The following is a 23,699-nucleotide window of genomic DNA, read 5'->3' on the forward strand; positions in this document are numbered from 1 at the left end:
TTTGCAGATGGTCTGTGCTTAGAAACACATGGCATTTATTGTGCATATACAGACCATCTGTCCAGTGTACAGACCGAAGGCCCGTGGCTCCTGGAAATGCTGGACACAGCACACGTGCTCCAGAGCAAATCAGTGCAGAAAATGCAGCTGAATTTTCTACTCTGCTTGAACAGTAATGAGGTAATGAATAGCTTAATTTAAAATACTGTAGGGGAAGAGGGTGTATGTTCTCAGTGTACAATAACTCAAAACACTCATTTTCACTGGATATGAAGGATCTTACAGTGCTGCCTGCTCTGTTGTGTGCAGAACACTGGTTAAAGTACCCCACTGGAAGGGAAACAGGACCTCTCCACCCTCCAGAATGGGTCTGAACCCTCTAATCAAACAGTCAGCACAATGAATCTCAGTCTAACGAGCCAGAAATGCTGGATGGGAGTTGTGATAAACTGACTTTGTGAAAAAACTTGGCATCTCCAGAGAAGTGTCTTGAGATTTCAGGAATACAACCTTGTTTCTTCCCAGCCATACTCAGTCCCATCAAAGAAAACTGGGGTGACTGCCTCACATCACATTTCCCTGGATTTATTTCTGCATAAGGAGATATAGAAGATCTGACACAGTTTTCCCTATGGTCAAACTTCACAAAAACTCCACTTTCCACAGCTCTTTCACAAACTTGCTGCAAAACAGATGCTGGGTGAAATGTATAATCAGAGGATGGTACCCGCTGACCTACCAGCCTTAAAAAAGCTGGGAAAGCTCAGAAGGCTCAGCTTCCCTGGTGTCATCCCAAGTCAATGTGATAAAACCTTCTGGGACAGTGAAAGATCCCTAAAATGATTTCTAGCAGTGATGATGTCACTTATACAGAAATGTATTTTCTTCCTTTTTGCCTAGGTAATCTCAAATGCTTCTATCATATTGAGACAAAAGACATTGCTGGACCTATTGTGAAGGTAAAAGTTGCACAGAATCTGCTCCAGCCTTGGGAAGATGCACAGATCTCTCATATATATGCACTCAAAAATTGCTGCTCTGGGCAGCAAGGCACCCACACAGTGCTATATGTTCCCTAACAGAAAGGAAGCTCTATAGAGATGATGGTATACTCGACACCTGGATATTTGAGGCAGTCCTGCCCTGGGGCTCTTCCCTGAATCATCTGAGCACATATCACCTCAGCTGTAGCTTGCTGGGTGGAGAGGAAGAGGGATGATAGCATATGTCTTCTCCAAAGGTTACACCTGCCAGCCTGAAAGGCCTCCTGAAGATGCAGTAGCAGCTAGAGGTTACTCAGCTGCTCACCACCTCTCACTTCCTCTTCTCCACATAAAGGGCAGCAGAGCAATTACTGAAGGAAAGGAAGGAGCAGCCCATGCCTGCGCACACTAGGATCCTATTACAGGAACATAAATCCTGAGACAATGACATTAAAATGCAGCCTGAAAAACACCCACTTTGACAAAGCTTGCTTTATTAGCACTGTTTAATCACAGGAAGGTGCCTGGGTGCAGACCAGACTGGGAAAACCTGTGCAGTGCCACCAGTAGCTAAATCACACCCTGGACCCGCAGTTAGAGACACCCCAAGACCCTGCTGTGCCCAGCAGGACACAGCCACATGTGCTTTCAGGGGACAGCCCATCACCCTCCTCAGACACCTTTGGCCAGAGAAGAGGTGGAAAGCAGCTGGATGGACAGTGCTGGAGCAAGGAGTCTGTTGTGAAGTGTCAGACAGGGCAATGTGGCAGCTGTGTTGGAGGAAGATGTCAAGGGAAGAGCATCGTGTCCCAGTGGCTGTGTGTACACACACCAGCCAGGTGAGGGTTCTCTGGAAACTTGGTGCAAGAAAGAAAAACCACCAGGTCTTGTGAAATCATAAAGAGAAAAGAGTCATGTCAACCCAACCAGAGCTGTGCAGTGAGGCGTCACAGTGCAGCCCTGAGGAGATGGAAAGGGAGGGTGGCAGCGGCGCCTGCTCGCCAGCTGAGAGGGTGAGAGAAGCTGCAAAGGTGAGCCTGAGAGGGAAAATGACTCACAGGTTTGACGCATCAGACAAATGGGGAGCATAAATAACCACAAACACCCAGATGCTCAGAGCTGGGCAGCCACAGGACAAAGGCAGATTAGAAAATCCAAGTAAGCATGTGTGGGAGTGGATATGAGATCAGAGGAGCAGGGTCAGGCAAGCTCAAAAACAAGCTCTGGAAGTCTTTAGCATTCTGTTGAGCTTGATCAGGAGAAAAGGAAGCCTTTGAAAGTGGTAAAGGGACAGGGGGATATAATACCAGAGCCTGCGTGCAGAGAATAGCATGGCTTTGGCATAATGAAAATCGCTGTGCAGCATTCTTCTCTCACTTAGCCTCGTTTAAACCATGAATAATGACATGGCAAACTACAACAGGTTAAAGCCAGTGGGAGTGAGAGAAGAATCACATCTTTTTTGTTTAGAGAGAGAGGCCTGCAGGGAAAAAAATGCAATAGGAAGAGATTTACAGTAGTCAAGAGGGAAAGCTATCAGGTATGGCATGAGCAGGAGCTGCACAGGCAGTGCTGTGACAAGGCACAGTCTGGAATAGGAAGCAGGTGTGGAAAGAAGGTTAATCAAAAGTTAGGGGCAAGCAAAATTTGATGTAGCTTCAGTTAGAGAGATAGCTGTGCCACATGCCCCAAATCACAAAACATCCTTTTCTATCTAGAAATGTGAACCCAGGACGGGCTGTGCCTGCACACACGGGTTCATGCCAGCTTCTTCAGAAGGTTTGGGAAGGGTGGCCAGTGATTCCACCACCTCCTTTTCTGGTGGCTGAATTACATGAAAAGGATGACTAAAAATAGACCCAAAACCACCCATCACTTTGCCATGAAATGACTGTTCTGATCACCACATGACAGCGGCGCAGATGGAGCAGGCCAGGCTGAGTGGGAGAGGTGTGGGACCCTGTTGAGGGAATGTTGGAATGTTGTCCCCACATGAGAAAAGATTTATAAATTGAGATCCCATTATCAAGCAGAGAAAGGTCTCTAGAGATGTTGTTGTCATTTAAGATGGAGCTTGCAGGGCAGGAGGTTACATGAGATGCCTTTTAATACAGTTGACAATTGCTTCATTTGTCACAAGGAAAAGAAAAAAAATTAGTTTGGGACCCTATAATAGAATAGTTGGGAGGTGATAATTTTGTGCTGACAATATTGTGATGCAAAAGCAGAATTTATAATGAAGAATGAATATAAATATTTCCTGGGGCATTGTAAGTGAATCTCAGAGCTTTAAACTGGGCAGGGTACATAGTCTTCCTGTTTGTCATATTATATATATAAACTATCCTGCTACCACTATCCTATAAAACTGAAAACACAGCCTAGCTGTGCTGTTTCTGCAAGAGAGGCAGCTTCTGTTTATTCCTCATTTAGGAAAAAAATGACATTGATAGCAAGCAAGAGATTAGTGCGTGTTCCTGGATAGGAAGAATAGCAGTGGTGGAAAATATCCCCTATTCCCAAATGATAGGGATGAGTATATCTAATTAAAAAATAATCTTTTATTGTCTGCCAACTCAATCTAAGTTTCAATATACAAACCAGCAATTACAGGAAGTAGATAATCAGTTATGCATTTTAAAGACTTTCTGCTGAATTACATGTCCTTTAATTACATGTACATTTTTTAAAACAAAAATTGCATTTCTTGGAAGTGAAGGAGAAGAAGTAACAGACTAGGAATGGATTTACTCCATTCCTGTATATCTATGGCCAACAGAAATGATTTAGAGTAATAAAAGCTAAGCATCCTATTTTAAATCATGTGTCACAAATACCTCTAAGAAGTAACTTTCATTGCCCTGAGGCACCTCATGTCTTCGTGTTATCCTTCCAGTTTTTGAAGCATGAGCATCGTTGAATTTTAAGCACCAAAACCAAATGCTGAAGTCTTTAAAGGTGTTGCTGGCACGTGTGTATATGTAACAGAGGCTTTAGTTGGATACACATTTTTCTGTCACATATACATGGTTAATACACAACACTTGTTGCAGAGGTTTCTGTGCAGTGCTGAGTTTTTTTCAAAGCACATTAACTATGCCAAACCTGCAGGTAGTAAAACACAGGGTATGAATGTCAGGTTTAAAATATTGAAGAATGTAAGCAGATGCAGGCATCCCTGTTACCATAAGCAAGGCTCAGGAGAGAATGTCACTCTGGCAGCACATGTTTCTGCCACCACCACCACTCCAGTTCTCATTAAAACTCACTCCAGTGTTGGTCAGAAGGGAAACTGGGCTGGCTGTGTGCTGGCTTTCAGACACACCAGGCCTCCAAAGTATAAAGGGGCAAATGGAAAAATGTGATGGGGGCCTTACAAATTGGGCAATTTGCTGATTACCTGCTGCTGATACATGTTGTTATTTCTGTCTTTCAAGAAGCGCTGCTGAGTATTGTTAGATCCCCTACATCTTCTCCATGTTGTCTGTCCTGTCTCACAATTCCCTTCCATAAAGCTTGTGATTCTCTTCCATAAATCAGATTCTTTAACAGTGACAGGCATCACTACAGCTTCCTACAAACAGATTTTTCCTGCAGGCACTGGCTCTTCCTCCAAGCGTGCCACTCCCTGGCACTGATTAGCTATAAATCTAACAGTAACTTATACAGGTTTAAACATCAAATCTGGTCTTCTGCTTCTTTAGAATTCTGGGTGGCTTTTTGGTTATAGGACCTTTTTTTTTTAAGGCAAAATAATCCATATATGTGCAAACACAACTGGCTCTGCTTGCATGAGCTCACCAGCAAGCTCAGAAAATGTGTTGCCCTTCTGCAGTGTTCAGCACTGAACATGTTTCTGCTCTCCAGGACAGGCTGTGAACTGCAGAGAATAGGTCTCTTTCAGTGACCATCTTCTGGCAGCATGCTTGGATGAGAAAGTCCAAGGGGTGATAAGATTTTGGAGAATTGCTCTGGTTCAGGATCTGTGGATGTGACATTCCCAGCTCCTCTGGTGCAGAAGGTGGGGGCAGGACACAGGCTTCAGTCCAGGAACATGCTAATGCTGATTTATGGCTCCAGCAGGAGGAGAGGAATCTGTTTGCTTCATATCCAAATCTCCCACCTTTGAGCAATCATACCGACTCAGGTGTGAGTAGATGCCAAAAAGAAAATAAAATTCAAATCCACTTCTTTTGAATTACAGGGTAAGGGATTATCAACTTCCATGGAAATGTCACACTCACAAGAATTATGTTCATCACAGGTTGCTGGAGGAAAAATTGTCACCAGCATCCCCCTGCACTTGTATCTACCCTGCTCAAGTGTGAGAGATCAGATTGGCACCAGATCACTTATCCTTCATAATTGGATACAATTATTGATTTCCTGCAATTTAGAGTTTTATTGGGATTTTGTTTTGCAGAGGGATTTGGCAGACTAGCTAGTAGTGCTGGTATGTTTTGGTTCTCCTGGACAGCTGCTAAGTGGCAATGCACTTAACAATCTTTGTACAGCCTTTTCTTCAAAGGTGCAGAAATTCAAAGGGCCTGCCTGCAAAGGGCTCTATTTTCAGCTGTTGCTGGTGCATCATGTTTAATAGGAAGGGGCATTAGAGTTTGGCCTTTATTTATCCTTCATTAAGACATTGTGCATTCAAGTCATTACCCAGAAGTATTTTAATATACCTAACTCTCATTCTCTGAGGCCAATATCTATCCTTTGATGGACACTCCTCTTCTTAGCATCTCAGAAGATATTAACTATAGCACCATTTTCCTTTGAAGTCAGCCTATGCACCTCATTCCAAGTATAGCTGCAACAATCATTTTAATGCACCAAACAGCACTTTAAACTTTTACCTTGTCAGATTTTACTCCTCCAGCTTCTAAAATCAGTCACTTTTACCTTCTTTCAATTTATTTTCTGTGGGAGAGATTTTCCCCAAAAGAGACAGGAGTCATTAAGGAAAATCTGCCAAGTCCCCTTTCCCAAGCACTCACCTTTTTCTCCAAGGGCTCCCCCTTTGCCCCCAGTCATGCACTATCATTGCAATTAACCAGGCACATCACAGGTGTAAAATGGACATTCCAGTTCAAAGAGGAGTTTTTGGTCATGAGCACAACAGTGTCCAAGCAGACTCCAACTGTTGTTACAGCTCAGCAATGCTCATCCCAGCCTGGATGGTATCCTGCAGAAACAGATCCTCCTCCATCATGTCCTCTTGGATTAGGAATAGACCTCAAATTGCCTTCAAAAAATAGACCTCAATTTGCTTTCAAAAAAATAAAATAATTTTTTCTTTTCCTGGGCAACTACCCCACATTTCATCCTTTAGCAGGAAAAAGTGATTTCAAAGTGCACAACATATCCTTTTTTCAGTATTCTGCTTAGAGAAGAACATTTAATTCTTGTCTGTGCAATTTCTCTTCTTGTCCCCTTCATTAGGAGTTTGGGTGCACTCCAAACAAACACCTGAGCACAGGCCACTGCATCAGCACTGTAGAAAGCTGCTGGGGTCTCTGGCATTATCAAGTACCAGCACAGCCAGCTCCATGGATCTGGAGGAAATGCAGACTCTGAAATTTTTAATGAGAATGGGAAGAAACTGTATTTTCAGCACAACATAAAAGCAATCTGACATACACACATTCCTTGAACAACAACTAGTTAAAATGCAGTTTAAAAAGAACATGTTTCCTCTAATGCCATATAAATAAATTATTTGGTCATATTCTCTGGCCTCAGCTTTACAAGAGGTCAAGGTAAAGAACATAATAGTCCCTAGTGGCTGTGAAAATCTGTGAGTGTATGGTCATTTGCAGTTTTCAACATTCTCTGAAAAATTTATTCCAGCCTCTACTTTACATCTTATCTAGATGTGACTGATTATGAGCGAAAAAAGTCTTCAATGAACAAAGTAATCAATAGAGAAGTTGATGCAAAGGGGTTTTCTGTGAGTAACAAGATACATTTCTCACAAAGGAAACAAGAGCACGGCTGCTTTTCCCAAGGGTTCCTGGATTAATTAATGTGTTCTTATTACAGTGATGATGACAGTGGTGTCTGGTAAAGTTGTATAAGTATCAGGACAGCAAGAAGAAAATGCATTTTATCAGACATCAGGAATTGCCTTTTAGGATTGAACAGTGGTTTCTGGCCCGCAGCAGTGATGTGCTGAAGTGAAGCACACATTGCTGGTGTTTCTCTCCTGAAAGAAAAGAAGAACCTCCAGGAGCCACAGCAGGCTGCAGTGCTGGGTTTCCTCTCCCATTCCTCATGTTCCCATTCTCATGGCCTGACAACCAGCCAGGATGCTGCTTTCTGCTTGTCCTCAGTCTCCACAGGGGCAAAACATTGATGACAAGGAATATTCCCTCCCCTTCTGTCCCCCATGGTGGCCTCAGTCTTACCTGAATTCTCTGTATAATGATGCAGAATCACCTACAAGAGTCACACTGGCTGCTTACAGCAGCTTTAACTTTCCACCCTGTTCTAGGACTCTGATATCAATATGTAGGAAGAGGATTGTCCTTAATATAACCATGGCTGGAATTATGTATATTTTTTTTTGCTCATCTGAGTTCTTTAAATCTTAAAAGCTTGCAAGTCTTAATTATAGCCCTCACCTGTTCGTATCATGGTTGTTTTTCCTCTCAGTCCAATGGGCCCAGGTCTGTCCTTCATCTTTGGTCAGTGATCACAGTGTTGCTCAAACAAGATGGGAAGTTTTCCTGTCCAAGGTTGTTAATTCACTCCCTTTTTGCCCTGCATTAGCCCACGAAATCTGCTGCAATTGTGTGTTCAACGCTCACTTAGCATTCTTTTGGTTTAAACTGCAAAGGCTTTGGGGAAGAAGCCACATGGCCTCATCCAGGAAGGATTTTAATCCTTCTGCTTATATTAGCCAAGAAACTCACATGAAATCAAGAGGAAATTATTTATCCCTCATACATCTACACCAAGGTTCTATCACTGTCACCCAAAGTATTGTTTTTAGAGATAGGCCACTGGCCTAATATGACTGTGGTGACAAACCTGACTTGCAGCTATGAGGTTACCTAAAGCTGCTCTCCAGTTATGGTGGCTGCCAAATCATGAATAATTTACCACCTTATGTCAGAGTGTGCACCATAATTGCAGATGATGTCAGCTCTGGGATTTGTCCTGAGAGGCTAAAAGCCACTGTAGAGCCACTGTCTCTTGTGGCATTTTTTCAGCTCCTAAAGCAACAAGTAATGCAGAAATCCAGGTCTGAAAAAGACAACCTGTAATTAATATCCCACATGCAGTTAAAATGCTGTGAGTAGGATGGAGGGCAGCTGAGTTCCAGTCATGTAAGTCTGAGCTCAGCAGCAGTTAGATCAGCTGTAGCAGGCAAAGGATTCCAATTCTGGTGAAAAAGGCACCTGGTTTGAGGACAAGAATCACAGGAATAGCAGGATTGTCACTTTGACGGGTCACTGAGAAACTCTTTGCCCAATCTGCTCCCCAGTTTTGATCTGGAAATCTGCCTGTGTCGTACAGGAACAGCAGGCACAGGGTCACATCCAGGGTAAGGGGCACTGCAGTGTCCTGATTCCTTTTTCTGAGAAGGAGCCATTCCTAGAAATGCTGACAGCATATTCTTATGCATATGGTGCTTTTCAATGTACAAGAAGGAAGGAGACAAATTTCCTGCATTCTTTTTCCCTTTTTTTCAGAGTTCTGGTTTCAGAATGCAGTGCTAATACCAGAGCTAGGAGTAGAGAGAGGACAAGGGACTGGAGAGACAAGAGGAAGACACTCATGCACAACTGTACTCAGCATGGGGATATCTACAGGCTCCCTCCCTGGCTGACCAAGGCACACAGCTGGGAGAATGTTCCTCCTTGTCTCTAACATGCAACTGCCTTTATTTTGTCATTTATTTGGTTTAATTCATTCTTTACTGGATAGCTTAAGATGTACCAATATACAGCACAGTAGTGTGAAGCTCAGTTAAAGCCTTTGACTTGGGCTTCTTTTTATTTTTCCCAAGGAATTACAAGGATGTCTCCACCCTGCATGTTCTGACATGACAGATCTTCCCCAGAACTACAACACAGAACAACAGAAGGAATCATGCCCAGAGGGCTCCCCACTGAAATTCCCAGCAGCCTGGGCTGCCTGGCCTCACCTCCCAAGCCCAGGACATTGCTAAAGAGCAGCCTGGTGTGTGCTAATTTTTCAAGTTCCCCTCATGGAGCCAGGCATGGTCTATGTGTGCCATAAAACACATGGCTGGTTCAACCCAAACTCAGGACACAAGGCTCAGCCTGGAGCTGGCATTTGTCACTAAGCTGCAGCTCATTTGGATGGGTGAAGGTTTGGCTCATCACAGTTAACCATGTACATGTCTGCTGCCTCAAGCAGCTTTCAGAGGACTGATACAAAAATGCTGATATTACAGCCAGGAGGGAATAAAGTTTTGACAGATCCCCAGAATTATTTTATTAAATAATTCTTAAATTATGCTAATTATAATAATTATTATATATGAATTTCTATATTAAATATAAAATTAAATATTATCAAATATTTAATATAAAATATTAAATATAAATATTAAATTATAATAATTATTCTATTATTATTCTAATAATTTTTAAATTAACACCAGGTCCCTGGAAGAAACAGGGCTGGGACACAGGTCACTCCAGAGCTCTGGAACAGAGCATCACCTCAGCAGGGATTTTATTCTAACACCACTTTTCTCCTAATGGAGCTACTGTGAGCACAGACAGCTGGTCTCCATACAGCTTTAAATTTACAAGTAATCAAATAGCAGACCCTGTTAATTACCTGTCCCTGTTCAAAGGAAAGGGCAGTTTAAAGGCTTCAGTTATGCTCCAGCAGCTGCATTAATGTCACAAGGCTTTATTGTAATGAAAATCCAAGGGCTGGTGCTCCAGCCCTGCAAAGAGCTCCTATGTGATACCTGTAAAGGGCTGGGAAAGAGCCAAAAGAAATAAGGGAAAAGGGAGATGTCCTGATTTCAGCTAGGGCAGAGTTAACTTCTTGTCATTAGCGGTTACAGTGCTGTGTTTTGGAGTCAGAATGAGAACGGTGCTGATAACACACTGATGTTTTGGTTTTTTGCTAAATCGAGCTTATCTCAAGTCAAGGACTCTTTTCTTTTTTCCTTTCCCATGCTCTGCCAGTGAGGAGGTTCCCAAAGGAAACTGAGAGGGAGCATAGCTGAGACAGGTGACCTGAACTGACCAGAGGGACACTCCACACCACAGGACATCATGCCCAGTATATAAACTGGGGGGAGTTACCCTGACAGAGCCAATCTGCCTTCAGGAAGGGGGATCTGACACAGGCCAGTGGGTGGTGAGCAGCTGTATTGAATGTCACTTGTTTTTTCCCTTATTATTATCATTTACCATTGTTATTTTATTTTACTTCATTTTCAATTGTTAAACTGTTCTTATCTCAACATACATGTTTTACTTCAATTCTCCTCTCCATTTCAGCGGGGTGGGGGAGAGGAAAGAGGGGAGGTTGAGCAAGCAGCTGTGTGGTGTTTCATCTCCAGCTGGGCTTAAAACCTCAACAGGGGAAGACTTTTCTTGCACAGCTCTGAGTTATTTTGATTTTCTTGATGTGGAAGAAAATGGTGGGGGAGGAGGCCAGGGTGTGCTGTGGTGCAGTTATTCCAGACTACTAGCAGTGCAGGGAAGGAAGCCCTTTAAACCAGAGCTTCAAAGCACTTTGGAGTCATTTGAACAAGAGGAAAAGCGTAGGCCAAAGTCTCAGAGAGGGCAAAGAGCTGGGGGTAAAATGAACTGGTGCAAAAAAATGCAGCCATTTTTTCAATGAAGCCCAAGGAGCCAACTCCTCTAGGAAGCCTGGGCTTGGGCTCCTAACAAACCAGAGGAGCAGAATTATCACAAGGAAGGTGTCCCCTGAAGGAGATGGACCCAACTCACCTGACAGAACACTGCAGGAGGATCTGATAATACCCTGGCCAAGGGACCTGCACAGAGACCTGCCTCTAACCAAGCTTTTCAAGGGAGCAGACACTCAGGAAAGAGCTTTGCCATGTCCTCCCCCACAGTAATTGGGATCAGGAACCACAGATCATTCCCATTACCTCTGTTCACACTCCAGTTGGGAACTTGTCTCCCCAGGGTGGTTCCATGGAGGGGTGAATGCTGTTGCAGCTCATAGCTACATCCTAGAACTTCATTCTGTGCTAGACACCATAAAAAGAGTTTTAATTTTAGGAATTCCCTGTGTGCAGTCGGATTGAGAATCAGCAAAGGGGCAAGAGAGGGGTGGTTGTTTGCTTATTTTCACTGAAAGCCTAATTTTCTATGGAATGTTCTGCTTTCCTGTGTTTTCTAATATGGAAAATTACTTTTATCAATGCAAAATGTTGCTTTTTGTCAGAAATAGAAACTCTCTAAAAAAATCTCCTAAAAAACAATAAAAAGAGGTGCTTTTTGGCTGGAAAGAACAACATTCAACATATTACGGCATTTCAAAGTGAACTATCTCAGAGTTTGGAAGCAAGAATAGCCCACCTCAAGCCACTGCTGTGCCCTTGGGAATTGTAGCATGAGCTCCTCAGATCCACAAAGGTGTCCATAAACCAGGCTGCACTGTACCCTCCTGGAGGCCTTGCAGTTTTCCATTGAGGAAAGGCAACAAGAAATCAGGAAAAGGTCGAAGAACAGCAACCACAGCATGGCCTGAGACAAAGCCATAGCTCTTGTAAGCCCCCCATGTGAGCAGGCACTCTTCACTGAGTTGCCAAAGTAGAACTTTTGGCTTGGTTTGGCTGAACTCCAAATGAAATGTTTTGGTTCTCAGGGCACTTTGATTTTCAGAAAAAAAAAAACAAAATAAAAATACTTTAAAGGTTTTCAATAGTCAATAGTATCCCATGGCAACCTCTAAAGAGAAAAATATTTTCATTCTCATCTACATTTTCATCACGATAGATAAACAGATACATTGGCAACCTGTCTTCCCACACCTCTCAAGGGAATGGACCTCAGGGCAGGGCCTTGGGGAGCAAAGTCCCTCCCACAGAAAGAGATCAGGTTCATGGCCACCTGAGGATTATGAACACACCTAAATCCATGGGATCTGATGGGATGAATCCCAAAGTCCTGAAGGAATTGGCTAATGTAGTTACCAAGACACTCTCCATGATATTTGAGAAGTCACAGCAGTCAGGAGAAGTCCCTGGTGATTGGGAGAGAGGAAACATTGTACTCATCTTAAAAAGGTGTAGAAAGAAAGATTCTGGGAGCCCTGACCTAGCCTCACCTCTGTGCCTGGGAAGATCATGAAACAGATCCTCCCCAAAGCTAAGGCACATGGAGAACTTGGGGGGTGGTCTGGGACTGCCAGCACAGCTTCACCAAGGGCATGTCCCACCAACCCAGTGGCCTCCTGTGATGGATCAGTGGGCAAGGGAAGAGTTACAGATGTCATTTATGTGGACTTCTGTAAAGCCTTTGACATGGTCCTACACAATACTCATATCTCAAAATCGAAGAGATATGGACTTGATCGCTGGACTGTTTGGTGGACAAGGAGCTGGTCAGATGGTCACATTCAGAGAGTCATGGTCAACAACTCAGTGTCCACATGCAGACCAGTGCCCAGTGGTGTTCCTCAGGGGTCCGTACTGGGACCAGTACCGCTTAACGTCTTCAACAGACACAGCAGGATCAAGCACACCCTCAGCAAGTTTACAGATGACACCAAGCTGAGTGGTGCTTGGTGACACACCTGAAGGACAGGATGCCATCTGGAGGGACCTGGACAAGCTTGAGAACTCCATGGGAATCTCATCAGGTTGAACAAGACCAAGTGCAAGGTGCTGCACCAGGACAGGGAAACTCCTGTATCAATACAGGATGAGGATGAGGGATTGAAAAGAGCCCTGTAGAGAGTGACTTTGGGGTACTGGCAGATGAAAAGCTGGCCTTAATCAACACAGCCCAGAAAGCCGACCATATCCTGAGCATCACCAAGAGCAGCATGGGCAGGTGTAGGGAGGTGATTCTGCCCCACTCTGCACTCGTGAGACCCCACACAGGGCACTGCATCCTCAGCACAGTATAGACTTGGACCTGTTGGAGCTGGTCTAGAGGAGGCCCAAAAAATGATGAAGGGATGGAAGACCTCTTCTGTAAGGAAAGGCTGAGAGGGGTGGGGTTGTTCAGCCTGGAGAAGAAAAGGGTCAGGAAGATCTTAATTCTATCATTAGATACTTAAAGCAACATCAGGAGCCATTCATGTCAGCAAGGACAGCAACTTAAACAATTTTGAACAGATATGTTTAGCTTTAGCTTGCTATGGAAAACCTTCCACAGCAAGGTGCCTCCACAGTTAACCCAGGCAATCTAACCCAGTCCTTAAATACCTTTACATCAGGAAGTTTTTCCTAATGCCTTAATGAAATTTCCCTTGCTAAACTTTAAGCTTATCACTTCCTTTTCCATCTGCTATGGAGAACAGACTGCCTGTGCTGCTCTGCAGCTGCTTGTTGCACATCTGAAGATCACTGAATCACACACCAGTCTGCTCTTCTCTGGATTAAGCACACCCAAATTTTTTCAGAGTCATGTTTTCAGTTTTTTTACCTACCTTGCTTCTATTGATCTACATTTTTCATGGAGTGTAGTGTCCAAAACCAGATATGATATCCCACCTGAGGCTTAAACTGGGCTTCATTATGAAGAAGAATGTCTCACCCCTGTTAGTTTTCAAGTAAATCTTTGTTTCAGTCCCTAACACTCAGCAAGATTATGATATTATCATTAATTCTTCATATTTATAAGATAAATCCTAAAGAATTTCCAGAGGTTCAGATGGTCTGACCTTTATCAATGAAAATGTATTTTGTCTTTCTAACGGAGTAGCACAAGATGGTTAAAACCTTTTAATATTCAAGACTTGACAGTTTGTTTATGTTTTGTGATTGGGATATTTTTCTTTGTCAATAAGATGAGCAAATTTACAGCTCACAATACTGTGAGGAGCCTGGAAACCCTTTGGCACTTTTAATCATCAAGATTTACTCTTAGAAGTAGAGTGGGTTTTTAAAACCATCTAAATATATCCTCCTAATTATTAGTCTGACTGTAACATGCCTCAGAATGTAAAGGCTTAAATCCCCACATCTAATTAAAGCTGTGCATGGAGAGAAAGCCAGCAGACTAGGAGGGAGCAGTCCATCTTTGCAACAACTAACAACTTGCTGTTTTCCCTATTTTTGAAACAAACAAAGTAGTCTTTTAAAGATGAAGTAGAGGAAAACAAGTGTGGTTTGTACCAGTCCTACCACTCAGTGGTGAAACTAATTACAGAAGAAAGCAGAACCAGACAAGTAATACAGCACATTTGCAACCATGAGAAATAAGTGACAAACATTTGCTGTGATCAAACCAATAACTTAAAGTGCACTTTACAAATATTTCTTATTCATCTCTAATTCCGGAAGCCCTTCTTTTCCCTGGTTGTGCTAATTGTCTTATATCCAAGGCCTCTGGCCCCCTGCCAGATATTTGCTGCTCTCTGAAAGGTTTCTCTATTCTAGAAGATAAATGCCAGCCCAGCATGGAAATCATTTAGCAGCCAAAGAACTGATGGATTTCCAGTTTTGATTCACTGTACTTCAGGACCATTGTAGCTCGAAATACTGTCTGTCTTTTTAGTAATAGGTGTTGATTTTTTAACACACTGATGTTTGGTGGCAGTTTCAATAGAAGGGAATATCAAAAGAATTTTAAATAGAATATTCAAGCATGGAAGGGGGGGGGGGGGGTTGTGACTTTGAAAAGAAACACTGCTTTCAGATCAAAGTTCCCAAACAAGGGTTTGGCTGGAAGATTAAAATAAATGAAACCTGACTAAATAAATTAGGTGTCGGGATTTTTAAATGTCATCTGCAAAACTCAACATAGCACAGCATTGACTTCAAACCTTCTAAGTTCAAGCATGTTATATATTCATGAAGCAATTCAGAAGGCAACCTGCCCCTGTCCCTTTCCTCTGACCATATAGGTGAAAATTGTCCTGCTAGATTTTTGCCTAGCTCAGGACAGCAGCACAATCATGATCTGAAAATGTTCTTCAAAAACTGGTAGAGGAAGAACAAAAATTAATCTTAGTTATCCACTCCCTTGAGCTCTCAGCTAGGTTCTATTTCCATTGCAGGATCTTTTGCCCACTGTCCATCTCCCTGTGTTCATCAACCACCTCCCTCAAGGAAAGAAGCACAAGTCATTTAGACCTCATCACATCACCCAGAGAAGGTGTCCTTTCCAAGAAAGTACCAGCTAGTCCCGTGAAGTTCCATGTGGATAATGACTGATACAAAGAACTTGGAGAAAGTCACTCTCTGCTGGGGAACTGGAGTGTTTGGGAATTGAAACTCCCTTTTTCCTTCAGTGCAGCATTAGCTGATAACCTTATCCTGACAAAGTGATCTTAAAAAATCAATACTGAATGTCCTTTCCCTCACTGGTCTCTACCACAGCTTCCCTGCACACACCCTCCAGCTCAGGGAACAAGCTGAGCTCTAGTCACAAGCATCTGCCTGTGTATGTACTTTTGGGCTTTTTCCTTTATTATTTGAGCTTCTCTCCTGTACTGAGTGATAATGAACTCCCATTCATTGACTGTGTGCCGATGAGGACATCTTCACATCTCTCTGCAAACAGGCAATTGTGCGCCATCAGCATTACATGTCATTATGATGCAGCTACAGTACTTCAGCGCTTTCCTGTACTTTGATCAGCAAAGATTAATTACCCTCAACTGAATTATTAGTGGTGATTAAACCTAACAGAAAATAAATGGGACTGCAATATTACTGGGTTATAATTTCACCAGTGTGGTCATTTGCAAGCAATTTCCTTATGCACAGTTTTTTTTCTTAATCATTATTCTCTAAGAGTTTTTCTATCATGTATTAATTAGGATGAGACAGTCAGTACACAATACCACATTGTACATTACATGACATATGCAAATCATACGCAAAGCCCACATACAGCTCTATGTACAGAGCTCAAGCTGACTTGGGCAAAACTTTAATTGATGTCAGTGGAGGTTTGCTAGTGGTGGAGTGTGATCTTTGTACATGCAGCTGTATGTGAGCTTTGCATATGATTTGCATATGTCATGTCATCTTGACCCAAGATTAGATCAGTTGGTTTACAGGGTCAAGTTCTATTAAAACTACAACTTATAGTGATTTCCTGTGAATTCTGAATGTGATAAATATTAAATGAGGAACTTACTGCAATCACAATAGGGTTAGGCAGGAGCATTACTTTGGTCTTCCTCAGAGACTTCATAAATCCCACATGCTCTCCACATCACATCCTGCACAGGCAGACTCAGAAAGGTGGCATATGTGGCACCCTAAGCACTGCCAGTGTTAACTTTCCTCTGAGGGTAGCTCAGTTCCCAGAGCATTATGAAATATAAGCCCCTGGCTTTCTCTTTGTGTCTTCTGTTGGACAAGGTATTCTCAGAAGTTTTGCTACCAAAAAAGCTCTGGACCACCTGTTACCTCTAAAGCATCTAGGATTTACCTTCCATTGTCAGGGACAACATTTTGTTGTTAATTGTACTGTTTTTCCTTCCAATTCATCAGTACTCCTGTAGCAAAAAAAAAGTAAAAAAAAAAGGAAAAATTTTATTTTGCAACACCCTCCCTCACTGCCCCTATCAACCCAAGAGGTAAATAAATTTTCTCACTCCAGGCTTCTCCTTCTCCAGCCAACAGTCCCTGGAAAGAGAAGGAATTGCTGGAACAAGTCTTCTTTTACATAATGACAGTCCATAATTTTGCAGTCTGAGCAAGTCTTGGTCTTGGCTTGAACCATAAGGTCACACATTAATTAGCCCAATCCCCTTCTTCAGTAGGACTTTTCTTGTTCACAACAACTGTTTGCTCAGATGTTTTTGTTGCCTTATTCTGAAGCAATTCTGATGGCAGGCTGTGAATGCTGTGGTGAGCACCATGGTTTTAAACTCATCTATCATAACCCCAGCCTGGAAGTGCCCGCTTTGCCTCTCAGAACACCACTTAATGGTCCCCCACAGGCTGCACCATTACCTGTGAGGACAGAGCTCCTGCAGTGGCGTTGCCTCTAGAGCCAAAAATAACCAGCAAAGATTTTTTTTCTCTGAGCAGAAAATCTCTATTCTAAACCAGAAAACAACTTGCCTTTTGTAAGAATGTAATAAGGTCAATAAGAGGCCTTCCAAGCCAATACTCTGTCTCCTGCGGTGACCAGTAGTAAACACGCAGGGAAAAAAGGGGCTTGGGGGTTTTCATTTTTAACTCTTCTTTGGCAGGAAAAGTAATTTGCAATACCTGAACTAATACAAATATTTTCTTCATATTTCTGGCAAGGGCTGCACAACATGCAGTCAGTAGGAATTGCTCGGTTTGTCTGACTTCCAGAGCTGCAGAAAGAGCTCCTGCTCTTTCTTTGCTTAGCCTTTTGCTTTTCCATCACTGAGATCCCTCAGCTCCTGAGCCATTTCTTCCTTCTAGACAGGCATCCTGCACAAAATGCATGCAGTCACAGCAGGCCTTCTTGTGGGATTCTAAAATCCAGAGTCCAGCAATAAAAATTTGCCGTATAACTCTACAATTGTTTTGGGAAACCAGCTACAGGATCAGCTTTTATTCAGTGAAATCCACACAACAGCCTTATAATTTTAGTGTCACTGGAAAGAACATGTTTTGTAAAACTGCAGGGGAAGACAAGTGCCAAAAGGGAACCCTTTCATTTGATGGTCTAGTGTGTAAATCAGCCCTATATTTGTTAAAACACTCAGATAAGTCATTTGTGACTCTGTCAGAATGAAAGATCCGAGGTTATATATAAATATACACGTACACACACATGCACACTGCAGATCAAAAAGGCATCTGGCTGTCAAACATGAAAAAGAAAACAAAAGGTGTAATTGTCAGCTGTCTGCCTCGGACACCTGGAGCCAAAGCTAATGTAATCATCTGAAAGGCACCTCCGAGCTCCTGCCATGGCTGTGGCTTTCATGCCAGGCAGAAACTTCTTCCAAAGGCAGCTAAAAGCCCACTGAGCTTGATTTAATTTCTCTACCCTCTCCTGAGACCTGTGACAAAGAGATCTGGGCAGCATGGCTTGGTTTCTCTCTTATGGGGTTGTTTCTTTTTCAGGAGCAGCTCAGAAGATTTTCAAATTAGTTTGGTCGCTGTTCCCCATTAGCTTTATACACTACATGTGCACATCTGTAGCTGACAAAGATGTGATTTTGTACTACAGCCTTTTTTCTTCCCCCTTAACAATCCATCTGAATCAGGAAAAAATAAATAAACGCTGTCTGCATCTCTGAGAAGCCATCCTTGTCCTTGCTTCCTCCTCCGTAGCGGTCCCCTTTCAGCAGATGGTGTTTAGGCTGACGGGCCGGCATCAACACAGCCCGGGACTGCCGGCCTTTCCCGGAGTGATTCCCCCGGCCGGGGCCGGCCTGGCTCGGGGCTGTGTGAGGAGCGGGGTCCGGCCTGGCTCGGGGCTGTGTGAGGAGCCGGGTCCGGCCCTGCCCGGAGCGATTCCCCCGGCCGGGGCCGGCCTGGCTCGGGATTCTCGGCCCTTCCCGGAGTGATTCCCCCGGCCGGGGCCGGCCTGGCTCGGGGCTGTGTGATGAGCGGGGTCCGGCCCTGCCCGGAGCGATTCCCCCGGCCGGGGCCGGTCTGGCTCGGGGCTGTGTGAGGGAGCGGGGTCCGGCTTGGCTCGGGGCTGTGTGAGGAGCGGGGTCCGGCCTGGCTCGGGGCTGTGTGAGGAGCGGGGTCCGGCCTGGCTCGGGGCTGTGTGAGGAGCGGGGTCCGGCCTGGCTCGGGGCTGTGTGAGGAGCGGGGTCCGGCCTGGCTCGGGGCTGTGTGAGGAGCGGGGTCCGGCCTGGCTCGGGGCTGGGTGAGGAGCGGGGTCCGGCCTGGCTCGGGGCTGTGTGAGGAGCGGGGTCCGGCGCTGCCCGCTCCGTGCTGGCTGCCGGGCCAGGCGGGCGAGCAGCTGCTCCGGAGCCCCAGGAGGGAGATGCCAGCAGGCAGCAGAGGAGCCACAATGAGCGCTGTCTGCTGCCGCTGAGAGCTCGGACGTGCCTCTGCCAGCCTGTCCTGCGCTTCCCTCCAGCTAGTGCTAGGCTCAGGAGCGCTCTGAGCCCGCTGATCCCTCTGGATTATGCGGCAAATCCCCCTGCTGTTCTGCAGGGACAGCCAGGAAAGAGCTGTATTATGCTTCGCCGAGTTTTTCACCCACTTGGGTTGATGGCATCTCCCCGTGTGGAGCTGGCAGGGGAGGTGAGAGGGCTGCAGCAGACCAGTGACAGCGTGTGACAGCAGCCAGCCCTCCCAGGGGTGGCAGGTCTTTGGCCTCACAGTGCACACAGCTCTCATGCTGCCCCAGGGCTGGCAGCCTGCTCACCTCTCCCAGTCAAGGAGGGCTCCCCAGCCAGGACAAACGCTGAAACACACTCCCCACTCTGGTACGCAGTAGGGTTTTCATCCCAAGGGACTTTCCTTGCCCTGTGAGAAAGCCTTAGAACCCTGCGTGCTCCAGACGTGTTGCTGCAATGTCCTTTTGTCGTTGAAAAACCCCTTTCTCCTTTCGCCTCGGGTATTAAATCTGGGGCTAGTAAAGAGGATTTGTAAAGACAGTGCAAATCAGTTATGCACTGTATTCTAGCAAGAAAAAACAGGTTATTTATTTTCAGCATCATTGTCCTGAATTCAGAGCTCAGTATCCCAAACCATCTGTATGGTGTATCGCTTGCTCAGCTGGATTACACTGGCATAGCTCCTTTGAACTGATGGAGCATTGCACAAGCACAGCAAATGGGAGTCTGGGTCTTAAAGATAGTACAATGGAGCAAAACTCTACCTGGCCCTTAATTCACTGGAAGAAGAAAGGAAGAGCAGATGCCAAGGGAAATGCTATTGCCTTGCAGGCAGAGGAAGCAGAGTGATTTCAAGCAGCTCTGGAAGCCCCAGTTGTTTTATTTTGCAGGGAGATTCCCATCCCAGCTGTGCCAGCACACATGCTGGGAACCTTTTAACTGGAACTGGCACATTCGTCTTAAAGGAATGGCTAATTCCCATTACATGTAAGAATCTATAGCCTCTCTGTGCCAGGGCTGTAAGGAAGAAAGACAACCTCATTCCCTAGAGGATGTTATTATCCCCCCAATATTATTATTCCTCAAATTCCATAATATTCAAGATATTATTATTCCTCCAAAGCCTTGTCAGCATGAAGCTGCATGTAATCCAATCCCTGCCGTACGGCAGCCAAAGATAGAGCCACCCCTAAGAGGTGTTTGGCTCTTCCCTAGAGAGCAGAGGACCTCGGCAGCTGGAGGCTTCACCCTGCCTCAGCTCAGGGGTGTACAGGCATGGACCCCTGCACACTGGACTGATTTGAGCCTTAGTGTGTCCAAACCAGCCAAGGTTTCAAACCCACTCTGCTTCTCCCCCCACAGAGGCACAGCCTGGAACAAAGCGTCGCAGCGGTGGAGTCGCACATGACTCCCCGCATCAAAGCCCGGCGCTAAGCGGGCAGGGTTAAGCCTGCCTGAGCCATGTGAATGGGAAAGCCCAGGCCTCTGCCTATTCTGGTCACTTCTCGCCTTTGATCACAAAACTGATGCAGATTGTATAAAAAGGCAGCAATCCTTGCCGACACTCTCCCCCCTCCCTGACTCCTGAGCCAGGCTGCCCTCCCCCAGGAAAGAAGACAGAGGACTTGAGGGCAGATTCGCCTCCCTTGCACATCTAGAGTGATTGCACTGACGTCTGTGGAGTTATTTCAGGTTTGGGCTTGTGTAAAATAGATCAGCTTTTCATCGGAAGATTCTTGCTTGGGGCAGCAATTAGTTTTGCTCTCGTTGTGCTTGCTCTGGAAAGCCCGGATCATTTGCACCATCTCTTAGGAAAGTGAGCCAGGACGACACTGTTTGACAAGGTATCTTAAGCAGCTATTCAGCAGTAGAAAGTGAGACTGGGATGTGATGGGAAAAATCAAGACTGTTTCTGAATTTGCTCAAAGCAAAGGAGATTAAAAATATATATAATCAAGGGCAGAGAGGCAAGGAAGCATTTGGGTGTTCATATCCCACCTAAACACGGTGTCTGTCCTTCAGTGATTCATGACAAGAAGAGAAATTGCTTTAATGCTAAACCTACAAAGCCTCATATTTCAAAAAACACCCTGTCTTAGAAATATTGCTTCTTGCTTATTCAAATTCAACCTGTATTCTTCCTCTAGTATCCGGCTAGAGAAGTAAAAAACAGCATTCTCCTTCTCCTTTATTTTCTTCAGATTCGGTCCAGTGGAAATTTAGCAGCCCAGATTTACTCAGGCGTTTTGAAGTCAGGCTGTGGTTGCTGCTACCTGATCCCACTCGTCTGGCATCTGGCACAGTCCTGCTTTTGTTTCCTATGACTTAAGCATCAGGCTTTACTGATGTGTGGCCATATTTTGCTCAGCCCTGCGGGTCAAGTGAATTCCATGTCTGTATTGGTTCCCAAGGGGCCAAGAAGGCGGTTGGGTATAAGCTCTCACATAACCTCTTCTTCTCCAGCCAACTTTCCAAATGGCTCTTATTGCTCTTCATGTTCACTGAGGGGCTTTTATTTAACTTGGCAATCGCTGTCACTTTTCATGTCCATTTCCGCCTTCTCCTTTTGATGTGTAAATTATCCCTGGATATTGGCACACAGGACAATTTGGGTATTGCTGAGCACCCCTAGCCTGACTTCCCCCCACCTTCTACAATCATACAGGCCTCATTGACTATCCTTCCTCCAGGCCCCACTTTTAATTTGTTGAAGTAGCCTGAACATACACAGTCAGTAATTTGACCACATTTATTCGGGCACCACAGCTTTCTGTATCCCGAGTCTTTGCCCCGGTTGCTTTCTGATTTACTGTATGTACAAATTGGTCGTGGTGCCAGAAAGGTCCTGGTTCAGCAAAGTGTTTTTGGCACATGGCTTTAAGAAAGGGACAGAGCTCTGTGCTGAGAGGGGACCAGTCTCCCCAAACCCCACTGCAAAGCTAGGAGAGGGTTTAGGCCCAACACTCTTCATGGCCCATGGGCTCTGCAGCAGCAGCAGCAGCACGCCAGGTCCGAAGACCAAGTTGAAGACCTGGTCTTGAAGGGAGCTCAGATCTAAGCTTACCTGAGAGAATACAGCTGAGCATCTCCTGTCCTTGCTAGGGTGGTTTCCCCTTCACTTCAAGTGCCATCGTGCTACAACTCTTGGGACAGACACATTGTGTGTTATAGCACCTCAGCAAGAATAACCCATGGCAATGTGTCACAGATGTTCTAATGAACCTTTGTCAAAGTGCCTTCTGCACTCCAGTTCATTAACCTTAAAGTGGGGATAACACAGAAGTGGTGTAGGAGAGCACAGCACCTGTGAGCCCAGACCAGGACATATGTAAGTACTAGACTGGTTCAATAAATTGTGTACCAGATGAAAGCCTAAATGAGGGACCTCTGAAGGGTTTCTCACAGAGGGTCAAATTATCCTGCCTGGGGCAGTTGGTCAGCAGATGGAAGCAAGGAGAGAATGATGTGTGTGGTTAGCCATGGGAGAGAGGGACTGATTTCCTCTTTTCTGTGCTTGACTGGTTCCCAGGGAAGGGGAACGACTGTCATCTGGTTATAGTGGCACATGTTTTTTCTGTATTTGCATTTCAACTCAAGGGCATCGAGAGCAGCTGGAAAGCAGCTATTTTGTCCTGTTTAAATAAACAATATGTGTGTGGCAGGTTGGCATTCTCACCATATCCAGCCTTTGCTGTACCATCAGCTGTGAGAGATGCTTATGGCTTGAGACTCAAAAAAATAAAATGTTTCTGACTTATTCTCTCAAGGTTGACCAACAGGTCCAAAAGCAATCCCTTTATGCACAGGCTGGTGTGGTTAGAAGTAAGTTTTGTGCTTTTCAGGGAAGGGGTAAGCTCAGCTACAGCTTACTTGTCTTTTTGGGAGAGGGTCCCCACCTCCTTTAACCCAGAGAAATTAACCATCCTAACAAGCTGGCTCAGAATGTGCCATCCACCCCAGCAAAGTACCTCTGGGTGTGGGAGATGGCAGGGCAGTTCCTGTAAATACAACATGCAAAAAAAAAATAAGGGAACAGAGTGCAAAGAACTATCCTTTTAATAGATTCACACAAAACACACGCTGAAGCCCTTTAGTTTTTCTAGGCTAAAGCAAGGGCATCAATCTTGTTTTCCTGGGACTGTTAACACCTGAAAAGCCAGGAGTTCATCTCAGTGACTTTGAAGCAGTAAAACCTTGAAGATATAATGTGGCTTAAACACATGGAAATTCCTCCAGGCCTTAATTAATTTAGTATTCTTCCACAGAAAGACTGTTGGCGTAGTAAATTATTCATTAGATATTATAGACTCACTGATCTCAAATTTCATACAAAATTACAGCAAAGCTTTCAAAACGTGGGGGAAGAAAAAAAAACCCAGCTCACAAATTAACCCTTGCATAATGCATTTCTAAAATTACATCCATGGGGGATATTTTTTTGGTTGACTTTTTTTTTTTTGTATGATTCTATCATTATTGCTAATACATATAATTGCCTTTCATTTAATGAGACACTACTAATTTCATATGAAAACCAACAGCCACTACCAGCAA

General features: G+C 44.5%; 1 protein-coding gene and 1 long non-coding RNA gene across 3 annotated transcripts; one reads left to right on the top strand and one right to left on the bottom strand.

The window, feature by feature from the left end:
- The first annotated feature begins 1,934 nt into the window (after nucleotides 1-1,934).
- On the top strand, nucleotides 1,935-18,368 carry LOC111929743 (uncharacterized). The gene is made up of 4 exons (XR_015287738.1): nucleotides 1,935-2,014; nucleotides 8,684-9,173; nucleotides 10,163-10,337; nucleotides 15,186-18,368. It is a non-coding gene; the product is annotated as an uncharacterized LOC111929743 (long non-coding RNA).
- Nucleotides 3,525-23,176, bottom strand: LOC111929744 (uncharacterized). Of its 2 annotated transcripts, none has more exons than XM_086892129.1 (3): nucleotides 16,737-23,176; nucleotides 16,571-16,637; nucleotides 3,525-6,559 (listed from the first exon to the last, which is right to left on the bottom strand). In XM_086892129.1, the coding sequence occupies exon 1, from the start codon at nucleotides 19,423-19,425 to the stop codon at nucleotides 18,427-18,429; it is 999 nt and encodes a 332-aa protein (XP_086748255.1). In that variant the 5' UTR covers nucleotides 19,426-23,176; the 3' UTR covers nucleotides 3,525-6,559; nucleotides 16,571-16,637; nucleotides 16,737-18,426. The 2 variants fall into 2 exon arrangements, with proteins under 2 accessions (XP_086748255.1, XP_086748254.1); XM_086892128.1 differs by having other exon boundaries at nucleotides 16,274-16,637.
- Between the last annotated feature and the right edge of the window lie 523 nt (nucleotides 23,177-23,699).

Source organism: Cyanistes caeruleus, chromosome 6 (assembly GCF_971803275.1).
Source record: "Cyanistes caeruleus chromosome 6, bCyaCae1.hap1.1, whole genome shotgun sequence".
In the NCBI taxonomy this organism is placed as follows: domain Eukaryota; kingdom Metazoa; phylum Chordata; class Aves; order Passeriformes; family Paridae; genus Cyanistes; species Cyanistes caeruleus.

Bases quoted from the DNA above. Each gene is read 5' to 3' on its own strand.
- LOC111929744 (XM_086892129.1), bottom strand. From the start codon at position 19,425: ATGAGAGCTGTGTGCACTGTGAGGCCAAAGACCTGCCACCCCTGGGAG.